This window comes from Phoxinus phoxinus (genome assembly GCF_949152265.1).
Source record: "Phoxinus phoxinus genome assembly, chromosome: 16".
Lineage (NCBI taxonomy): Eukaryota > Metazoa > Chordata > Actinopteri > Cypriniformes > Leuciscidae > Phoxinus > Phoxinus phoxinus.
In genome coordinates, this window is record NC_136891.1 from 24,290,103 (window position 1) to 24,301,507 (window position 11,405).

General features: G+C 37.6%; 1 protein-coding gene across 2 annotated transcripts; it reads left to right on the plus strand.

The window, feature by feature from the left end:
- Positions 1 to 227: 227 nt before the first annotated feature.
- Positions 228 to 11,332, plus strand: mysm1 (Myb-like, SWIRM and MPN domains 1). 2 transcript variants are annotated; one of them, XM_079584566.1, is made up of 20 exons: positions 228 to 404; positions 1,891 to 1,963; positions 3,899 to 3,969; positions 4,064 to 4,129; positions 4,745 to 4,817; positions 4,913 to 5,011; positions 5,252 to 5,705; positions 5,800 to 6,031; positions 6,677 to 6,807; positions 6,910 to 7,013; positions 7,181 to 7,258; positions 7,552 to 7,637; positions 7,755 to 7,809; positions 8,453 to 8,503; positions 8,614 to 8,688; positions 8,839 to 9,027; positions 9,115 to 9,247; positions 9,469 to 9,574; positions 9,913 to 9,970; positions 10,336 to 11,332. In XM_079584566.1, the coding sequence occupies exons 1-20, from the start codon at positions 346 to 348 to the stop codon at positions 10,636 to 10,638; spliced, it is 2,496 nt and encodes an 831-aa protein (XP_079440692.1). In that variant the 5' UTR covers positions 228 to 345; the 3' UTR covers positions 10,639 to 11,332. The 2 variants fall into 2 exon arrangements, with proteins under 2 accessions (XP_079440692.1, XP_079440693.1); XM_079584567.1 differs by having other exon boundaries at positions 370 to 559; positions 10,336 to 11,046.
- The last annotated feature ends 73 nt before the right edge of the window (positions 11,333 to 11,405 follow it).

Genomic DNA, 11,405 nt, shown 5'->3' on the forward strand with positions numbered 1-11,405 from the left:
AAATATTTTCATACTACTGGAGCTGCCAGTTTTCTAAGTTTCAAATTAAACAGCAAGCCCAAACTATGCAAAAGCGGCAGTCCTCCGGCGCACTCAGTGTCCGAATTCACTCACTCGTTTTCATTCACTCCCTCAAGTAGAGTGATGTAGGGAATAGTGAATAAGGGTATAAGGGGAGATTTCGAAACCTTGAAGGGGTGTAACTTGAAGTCTTGCAAAGTTGCAAAGCTGCAGACAGATTCAGTAAAACACGCAGTAGCTTCACCCTGCCAGTGAGTGGCGCTGTGACAAAACAGCCTCCTCTGGCACTGTCTCCTCTCTCACACACTCACATCCGCAACAAATATGGCAGATGAGTTGGATGTTATTGACATCGAGGGAGATGAATGTGATGAAAGAGTCGGGTAGGAGTTTATTCTGTCTTACCCCGCCGTCTGGGCAATGTTATGGAGTCCGTGCTTTGATATATTTGAGTTCATGGATGAGCAGAATTGAGACGTATGATTGAAAAGCGACAGACATGATGAATGTGAGCTCCTCTAGTTATGTGTGAACACAGGTAACGTTACTCTAATTTAACATGAGCAAGGAAACGAGTTCCATTTAGGCGTTGAGCTTTAATTGCTTACTACCGATACACATAGCATACTATTGGCTCAGTATGTAAGTTAAGTTAACTTACTTGCTTGATCTCTTCAACGGTAACTGGAATGGCATCAGTGTGTTTGACACATCTTACAGGAATGAATCAATACTTTTACAGGTTTCATTCAAATGATTTAAACTCTTCCCTCAGTTTGTAAAAGCAAACACATATTACGTGTACAGTAATACACTTATAATGAAAATCTGTGGGCCAAGACTTTGGACTGAATAAACGTTAAACTTCAGTTTCAATAATATCACCACAACATAAATTAACGTTAGACGTGTTAACATAAAACTACCTTGATAAAATTATCTCTGAAAAAAGTTATATACATTTTTTAAACTTCTGTTATGAATTTCATGCAGAAAGGGACTGTAAAAATCCACTACAGGAATTACATAGTCTATGAGAAACATAATGAGAAGTTTAACCTCAAATTTCACACATTTTTGCATAGAAGATCCACCAATACAATATAAGCTTTTAAACTCTCTGTAATGCCGTACTCCATAGAAGGCTATTTTAAGTTTTTTAAAACACAGGACCAGACCAGATTTGAGTTATGAGAGACAGGTATGTCATCAAATATGGGAGGGTAGGTAGTCTACATCATCGGGGTGATCAAGTGGGCACCCTTTTTCTCTGATGTTTCGTTGATGAGCCCACAACATGAGGGCTCAATGATGATACCTGGCGTCCCAGGAACACCTCCATCAGCTCCATTTAGCAGGGATATTGGTTGAAACTGACTGATCTCTGAGTTCTTATACTTCGGGATCGGAAGCCCTCCTTCCCTACGCCACACTTTGAGTATATTCTTCTCCTTCCACTACCCTCATGAGCCTCCAGAGAAACCTCAGGACATCCGGTGCATTCTTGTACACCTTGTATGGGACTCCATTTTGCCCTGCGGCTGATGTTGACCTTGCGTGATAGACTAAGCTTTCCATCTCTTTCCAAGCTGGAGGGTGAATATCCATTTGATGCTCTGGAAAATTGTTTGTTGGGATGTCTGGTGGAACTGAGATGTGTTTGTGCCGTCTTGGGTCAGAGTGTGTCGTGTTCAAGTGATCCTCCAGACCTTTCTTTGTTACTTTCAGAGTTCCACTTTTCTCACTTGTGAAGAAATTTGAAGGGATCTTCAGAGATCTTGAGAGTTCTAGTTTGTTCTTTAAAATAATTACGGTTTGCACATTCTTACAGCATTAACATCTTGTATTATTTGTATGCTCTCTTTACAGTGACCTGAGCAGTGCTGAGGTTCTCCAGGATCAATACTTGCAGTCTGCATGGAAGACAAACAGCAGTGTACTGGTAAAGTAAACCCCCAAATTTTCACTCTTTATAGCCCTGTTTACACCTGGTATTAAGAAATGTTTTCGTCAATCCGATCACAAGTGGATGACTCTAAATACAGGTAAACGGGGTCTAAAATGTTTTAGCTTGTCCACTCTCGACCACTTCCAGAGCTAGTCTAAAAAGCATTTGGACGGATTGCTTTTGTAGTGTAAACGCTCATGTGGTCGAATGTGTACAAACAGCCACAAGACACCGCCTACTCTCTGCTTACTGACCTAACTCGTGAACATTATGGGAAGCACACTTGCCAAATGGTATTTAAACTTTGTCAGCTTAAGACCCAAGTTTGGTTTAAAGATGAAAAACGTACATGCACTATGTTCTCTCACCATTCCTGATTTCTAATACACATTCACAGTGTTCACCGTAATCTTGTGGCTATCAGAGCAGAAATAAAGCTGATGCTCTCTGTATGTTTTTCCGTCGTCTCCGGGCGCGTTCATATGCAAATTGCGCAAGCTTGTTTCATTCATTAGATCGAAAGATCTGAAAAAGCCCATACATTTACCCATGCAAAGTGACCAAAAGAGACGGATTAAAACACCAGGTGTAAACAGGAATGTGTCTCCCTTGTCTACTTGTGATCAGATCAACCAAAACACATCTTAAAGGGAACCTATTATGGAATTTTGAAATGTACCTTTCATGTAGTGTGTAACATAGATCTAAGTGAACAAAAACATCCTGCAAAGTTTGAAATATGAAAGTGCACCGTATATAAAGTTATTGTCTTTCAAAAGTAAGAGTCGACTCTGAGTCATTTTTATGAATCGTTAGAAGACCGAAGCTTTTTCTCTGACTAGATGACGTCAACTTGTCAAGTTATTTGAATACGATACGCCCACTTATTGCTCTCCAAGGCCAGCAGGGAAACATCAGGGCGACGAGACGCTGTGTTCTGAAGTGCGACTCCCAAAAGCCAACTTTTTTCATCTGCCCAAGGAGGAGCATTTGAAGACTAAGTGGCTACAATTCATATATACAACTATACCACAGAAGTATAGTCCAAGCCTTGTGCTTTGTTCGCGCCGTTTTGAAGACGATTGCTTTTTAAATGCAATCAAACTTGGAGACCGTGAGCCGGCTGATATTGAAGGAAGGTTCAGTTCCAAGTGTATTTGCATCAGCTTCCTCCTCCGTATCACAACCTGTAAGTGTTATTAATAATTGTTGCTTTTATGTTTTATGTAGCATGCTTAATAATTATTTTGTTTGTTGTGTAAGCACCGTTTAGCTTCTAGGTCTTCAATGACAATTGTATTGAGATATGTGAAGTGTTTGTCGTTGTTTTCGGAGTTGTCTTAAAGAATAGAGTAATACCTCGTAGTAACGTAACTGCATTTTTTTTTTTTTTGTAAAAACGTTATGTTTATGCATCGGGCTAATGCAAACAAAGACTGATTGTGCTTTTACAATATGAACTCTGGGTTGCTCGCTAACATAACAAATTCTTTATCTTATTTTTAATTTTTTACTACAAACTACAAAGCAGTGGACTATAATCATTATTATAACACGATTTAATTGATAAAAGCATCATTGTACTCCGTGTTAAACAATAAGTATTATCTCTGTAAACACTGCTGGGTCATCTGACCAATCGCAGATTAGCGTCGCGCAAAGGAGGGGTTTGGAAAAAACGAGTCGTTGAACGAATCATTTGGGAGTCGGTGCTCAAATCAGGTAAAAATAAATGCATATTATACGAAAACAAAAGTGTTTTTTGACATTGTATGCACGTAAAACTGTTGTTGGGGACTCCCTAAACAACATTAGGAACATTTTAAATGTCATAATAGGTGCCCTTTAATACCAGGTGTAAACAGGGCTTATGTGAAGAGAATCTGAAAATGGAAATAATGTGGTGGTGTTGTTTTTGTGTGTGTTCAGCCGTGGACGCTGGACAACTCCATCAGCGAGGAGAACAGAGAGGCCATTGAGAGCATGCTCCTGGAGGAACAGTATCTTTCACACTTCTGAACATCACAACGATTCATTCATGTTTGGTTGTCATCATTTATTAAAAGCATGTGGTTGTTTTCTTAATAAAGAAAGGTATTATTTTGCCAGTAAGAAAGCACCAAAGGTAGCATGGACCAATGAGAAGACTAAAGTCAAAAAGTGAGTTCTCCTCTTTTATCCGTTTCATGAATATGTAAACACCCACGCTAAAATTCAAAAGTTTGGGGTCAGTAAGACTTTTATTCATCAAGGTTGCATTAAATTGGTCAAATGTGACAGTAAAGACCTTTAAATTGTTATAAATATTTCTATTTCAAATAAATGCTGCTCTTTTAAACTTTTTATTCATCAGAGACTCCATATTAGAACGATTTCTGTTTACAAAATATTTCTATTTTAAATAAATATTGTTTTTGTTGTTTTTTCATCGAAAAATCCTGAAAAAAGTATCACTGGTTATAAAAAAACTATTAAGCAGCACAACTGTTTCCAACATTGATAATAAATCATCATATTAGAATGTTTTCTGAAGGATCATGTGACACTGAAGACTTGGGTAATGATGCTGAAAATGCAGCTTTGCATCAAAGAAATAAATTATATTTTAAAGTATATTATTAAAATAGAAAACCATGATTTTAAGTTGTAATACTATTTCACAATATTACTGTTTTTTTCTGTATTTTTGATCAAATTAGTGCAGGCTTGATGAGCATAAGGGACTTCTTTTAATGTTTTTACAAGAATATATATTCATTCAGAATGTCTTTGTAGGTCATTGGTGAAAAGTTCTGGAGCACAAACTCGTTGGGCTGAAGAGGAGAAAGATCTCTTTGAGAAAGGACTGGTATGTAGTCTGAACATATATGCTGTAATAAAATACAGAAAAGACAGAAGAAACAATGCTCTCCTATAAAAGGAAATACTTTTTATTGTTTCTAGGCTCAATTTGGCCAGAGATGGACCAAGATCGCCAAACTGATCGGCACTAGAACGGTTCTACAGGTGAAGAGCTATGCTAGGCAGTACTTCAAAAATAAGGTATGACTTTAGCCTAATTTCACATTATGACTTTAGCCATATGTCTTTGGTTCAGATGGATTTAGGGCTATTAAATGAATTAATATATATAGGATTAGTTCTATATATACTGAACAAAATTATAAACGCAACTATTGATTGATTAAATGAACTATTTTGATTAAATAAAATGAGGCTCAATATCATCTTTTATCAGTGGTAGTACTAATAGTAATTTTATTCTTTGTGTTTCACCTCCAGCCTAAAACAGACACACCTGCCGAAGTGCCCTCCTCTAATGTGACTTCAGACGCCACGTTGGTCCCCTCGATCCAGCCTCACATCTCAGCCCTGACCAATGCTGTACGCATCGAGCGACTTTCTGATGATGAGGACGTTGACATCACCGATGACTTCAGTGATGATGGGTTTCAGTCTGAAATTAAGCCAGAGCCCTCAGGCTCCTCAGATTGTGACCACCAAGAAGAACTCAGTCAAATGACACCCCCATCAGACGTACTCTTAAACCCTCTCTCTGAATCGGGATCCAACGCTGCAGATGGAGACATTGATCCAGATAAAAATGGAAACGCTGACATCCCTCATATTGCGATTGATCCAGATCCGGAGGAGGAAAGCGGGGCCCTCATCTCTAAATCAGGCAGCCCAGGCAAACACAGCCTGTCTGGGGATCAGGAGAGCACTGAAAGAGCAGGTACCTTGGCATCACTAGCTTTCATTTAATCTCTGGAACCATAGCAATCCATCAGCATTAGCACAATTATGGGTAATGTATTTTTTTACTCCAGATAAGATTGAATCAGGTCCTGAGGAGGAGGTGGAGGAGGAGGTGGAGGAAGACGAGGAGGAGGAGGAGGAAGACGAGGAAGAGGAGCTCAGAGCTCCTGAACAGGAGGTCATATTGGACTTAAACACAATCACAGAAGAGGAGAGGCAAGCCATACCAGAATTCTTTGAGGGGCGTCCATCAAAAACCCCAGAGAGATATCTTAAAATCCGCAATTTCATCCTGGACCAGTGGTGAGACTTTATTCTTTATGCTTCTAAGGAACGTTTTCTTGTGTACATCATCTGTCCTGCTAAACTTACTGAATATAATATTTGAGTTTTTGTAAGACAATGAAACAATAAAGTTGAGTTAAACAATTGAGTTTTCTTCTGGAAACAAACACGTCACAATATTCCTCATTTAAATAATTCCCGCCCAAGGCATATGCTAAATAAAGAGGTTAGGCCTGGTTGAGTTGCATTAGTAGTGTGTTGAAACTCGCAGTTATGGGAAGGGGCGTGACATTTCCGGAACATGCTCAAAATAGGTTGACCAATCACTGGACACAGGTCCAGCTGACCAATCAGAGCACATTGAGCTTTTCAGAAGGAGGGGCTTCATAGAGACAGGAACTAAACAGAGCTACTGACAGACTGGGAAGAGGTGCTGCAACAATGTAAAATATGTGAAAAGTAGTGTGTTTTTTCAACATTTAAGCATCAAAACCTATTCTAGAAGACTCCAAAACAAACTCAAGAAATATGGCATAATAGGTCCTCTTTAGGGTATTTTGTAAATTTCATTATTTCTAAAATGTAATTTATTCCTGTGATGCAAAGCAACATTTTCAGCATAATTACTCCAGTCTGGAAAATGAACTTCTCTGATGTCTGCAGGGAGAGAAGTAAACCCAAGTACCTGAACAAGACATCAGTGCGTCCAGGCTTGAAGAATTGTGGGGATGTCAACTGCATCGGTCGGATACACACCTATCTGGAGCTCATCGGAGCTATTAACTTCAACTGCGGTAATGCTTATTGCTCAGTCGGTTTGCTCTTTTCTTTTTTTCTATGTGCTGCTTTCTTGAGTACATTTTCCCTCCCTAAACTCTTTCTTCATTCCTCTGTAGATCAGGCGATATATAACCGCCCGCGGCTGGTTGACCGCTCTCGTCTAAAGGAAAGCAAAGACAGTCTGGAGGCATATCATCTTGCCCAGAGACTGCAGTCTATGGTGAGAGCGAGTTACAGCTCAGTGTTACTGTTCTCATCATTATCTGTGCATTGTCCTTCTAATAAAGGGGTTCTGAACTTAAACTTTATAGAAATCCTGAAGACATTGGACAGGGTTGGAGTTAAGAACCTCTGCTCTAATAAATGTTGTTTTTTTATTTTTTGCAGCGCACAAGGAAGCGTCGCATTCGGGACGTGTGGGGGAATTGGTGTAATGCTAAAGATCTGGAGGGTCAGACGTATGAGGTAAAGGAAATCAAAATCTGCAGTTCTTCTTATATTTGAAATATACTCTATAGAGAATTGCTCCAAGAATCTGTTTATGGCCTGATATGATCAGGATCTATTTTTAAGATTGACATAAAAAAAGGGTTGTTGTTTTTTATGTTTAAAGTGGCCTATAAAACATTGTTCTCTATATATATATATATATATATATATAATAATTTTTTTATATATTTTTTTATATATATATATATAAATACAATTACATTTTAGCAACTTTTTTGGTCATTTTTTGTTTTTGTTTTGTCATCCAGCATCTGAGCGCAGAGGAGCTGGCCATCAGAAGAGAGGAGATGAAGAAGAAAGGACCAAAACCATCTAAACTACCCAAACAGAGAGGGTAAACGCACGCTCCCTTACAAAACTGAATAGCTAATAGTTTGTTTATGGGCTTTTGTTATCAACACCATGAATAATCAGATAAAGAGTTGACATTAAATCTGGATGTCCTCTGCAGCTCTTTTGATCCATTCCAGCTCATTCCCTGCAAAGCTTTTGGAGAGGAAAAACAGGTAATCATTACATTTGATCATACAGTGCTTAGAACACACCCATGCTAAAGTTGACTAAAAAGAGGAATAGAAAAAAAAAACTTTTGGGAATTGATCTTAATGCCTTAATTAAAAAAAAGAGAAACTCCAACCTTTAAGGACACCAATTTTCTTTGTGAATGACTAATGTATCGTAAATAAATAAATGTTCTTTCTTAAAATACAGGGTGCATAAGTCAGGACACCCCTATGTTAAATTCCCATAGAGGCAGGCAGATTTTTATTTTTAAAGGCCAGTTATTTCATGGATCCAGGATACTATGCATCCTGATAAAGTTCCCCTGGCCTTTGGCCTATTTTTTTTATTTCAGTTATTTGCCAAGGAAACATTTTCATTTTCTTTTAGTTTAACTTGATGTACTAAAATAACTAAAATTACAGCTGAAATAAAAATGAATAAAAACAGTATAGACACTTATTTTTAAATTATTAAAATGTATTCTCAATCTTGAATTAAATTTAAAATGAAAATATAAAATATAAACTAATTCAAAATATTAATAAAAACTATGATAGGATCTCAGTGATAGTAAAATAAGACTAGTTCATTTTGTTGTATAGAAATGAAGGAACATATTTTGTCTGTTGTGTCTTGCTGACGCAGGAACCATACAGAGTGATAGTTTGTGCCGAGGCTCTTGTTGTCATGGACATAGTAAGTTGGTTTCCAGATTTGATTAATCTCAGCTTTTTTTTTCTTTTTTGCTCTCTCATTCATTCCTCAGTGTTGTATTATGATGTACTAATAATCAAATCCTTACTCAGCATGCCCATGTGTCTATGGGAGAGGTGATTGGCCTTTTAGGAGGAACATATGATGAGGAAGAGAAGGTGTTAAAGGTCAGTGAATTCATGGACTCATAATCAACTGTTTATTTCAATCAGTTACATTTACATTTATTCATTTAGCAGATGCTTTTATCCAGAGCGACTTACAAATGAGGAATACAAGAAGTGATACGCTGTAATAAATGCATGATGTTTGTGTAGATCTGTGCAGCAGAACCATGCAACAGCCTGAGCACAGGTCTGCAGTGTGAGATGGACCCCGTCTCTCAGACTCAGGCCTCTGAGCTGCTCGGGGTCAAAGGTCACAGTGTGGTGGGTTGGTACCACTCTCATCCGGCCTTCGACCCCAACCCCTCCCTCAGAGACATTGACACTCAGGCCAAATACCAGGTAACAGATCTATGTATTGCACTGTTGCTTGACTAGGATGGTGTCTTTGTTTACATGTCACATTCTCGCTGTTTGTTTTTATTTCAGAATTATTTCTCTCGAGGAGGCGCTCCATTTATCGGGGTGATTGTCAGCCCGTATAACCCCAGTAACCCCTCGCCCCTGTCTCAGACCACCTGTCTGCTGGTGGAGGAGGAGAGCGGACCCTCTGGATCTCTGAGTATGTCTCAGCGCTTTCACTTACAAATCATTCACATCAGCTTTAACACTTAATATACTACTGTAGGTTATCTGTGGTTAGCACTAGAGTCATGACTGCTGTTAAAGAATAGATGAACCATGGTGTAAATAATAGAATGAGCTCAGTAACAGCTCCAGCTGAATTTGAATCAGTCTGTCAGTATTTCTTGTGTGAATAATTGTGGTGTTTGTATTTTTTAGGGTTTCCATACCGGTTTAACATCCAGTACTCATCTGAGCTTCCTGATTGGTCTGAAGTGATGAGAAGAGCAGAATGGGTTGTGTTCAAGTACAGGCTGTGTCATGGGTGAGCTGCGTGTTTGATGAGGGAAAACTTGTATTTGGCTGGAAGAGGGATGCAAGAATACATGAAAATATGATTATAAAGTTATAAAAAAAAAAAAATGCTGCATATTATTCACATTTTATAAACTAGCTTCAAAAATGTTTTTGAGTGTAGTATGTTTCTAACATTGTATATTAGTATTGGTAGTATTTGGCATGATTTCCAGCATTAATAAATCTTACTACAATTTTGGGATATATCAACAATATGTACATACTTTTTTCTTTTATTAATACTTAATATTTAATTTATGTTATTAATAAATATATATTCATATACATATCTCATTCTTCTTTCAGGAGTGTACCAATGGGCAGGCTTTTCCGCAGAGATTCTTCTCTGACTTGCCTGGAAAAGGTAATATGTCTCATATCTGTATCTCATGATATCTATGAGTGCATATTACACATGAAAATTGCAAGAGATTTTTGGACAAACTTGCTAATCGGATATCTTGACCAACAAGGTCATATTTACAAGTTCCCTCACTGATGTCAGAAGCACTTCTGAGTACACTAGATGATGTCATGAACTACATGCAAATCTTTCAAAGATATTATTCAGAGTTTTGTTTGAGGTACTTAGTAGCAAGCAAACAAGATTTCTGCAAATATTAATGGTTCACAGTGCATATTTAAGTACAATTTTCAATGAATTTATTTGACATGTCAGTTGAATGAGTTTTGCTAAATACTAATTCTAATATTTTTGTCCGTCCACAGATGCTGAGATCAATCCAGAAGAATTTGGAGCAGGTCTCAGAGGTTGACACAGACACGTTCCTGGTACAGATAGAAACCTTGTTTCATGCACATTTTCTCCCTGAGACTGGCTGTTCCTCCTCTCATCTTCATGAAGCAGTAACACAGCCTCAGTTACTGTCATTCATCTCCTCTGAGCCAGTCAACAGCAGCCATGCTACGGATGAGACGTGTGTTACTGATTCTGACAGCCAAGATGAATTGTACACTACAGGACCGGTCAACCATGTAAAAAGCTGTAATGAAGAAGGACAGAAACTGTAAATAACTATAAACCTAACAGTATGAATGGAAGAAGTTACCATAGAGAAACCTGCTATTGCAGAGAACAAGTGTCATTCGCTTACATTGTATGTAACATTGCATTCTTGTAGATTTTTGTACTATAAAGTGTTATTTAGTTTTCATAAAAAATGAGTTTAACCACACATCTGTATTTAACATTTTTAATTAAAGTTTGATGACATTTTGCAATTCAGTTTGATCACAATGTACAAGAAAGTGTTTGCAGCACTTAAATAAAATTGTTTTATGAAAAAGAGATTCGGATACTCATGGAGTAATAACCATTTTAAAGAGCGTTTTGACTGGCAAAAGGTCAATGTTTCTGGTTAATTTCAGCATTTCATTATATAAATTGAGTAACACTTACAATAAGATCCCATTGGTTTGCGTGAGTAATCCTAATATTGGTTACAATAATTATTACTCTTTGTTAATGTTGGTTAATAAAAACACAACTGTTCATTGTTAGGTCATGTTAGCCAGTCCATTCAAATAATATTAACGGAGACAGCTTTTGATTTTAATAATATAAGAGTAATTGAATTGATAGTTCATGTTAAATGATGTAGTAAACTATTATTAACAGAAGGAATCTTAAGTGTAACCATAAATTGCATAAAAACATAGTTTTTGGTATTGGTACATGACGTTGTGACCTGACTTGTAAAGATCTGAACAGAGTCTGACGCAAAAGTCCTACTGAAATATAAAATTCTTATTTAGCGACTAGAAGACGATGGAAGGAT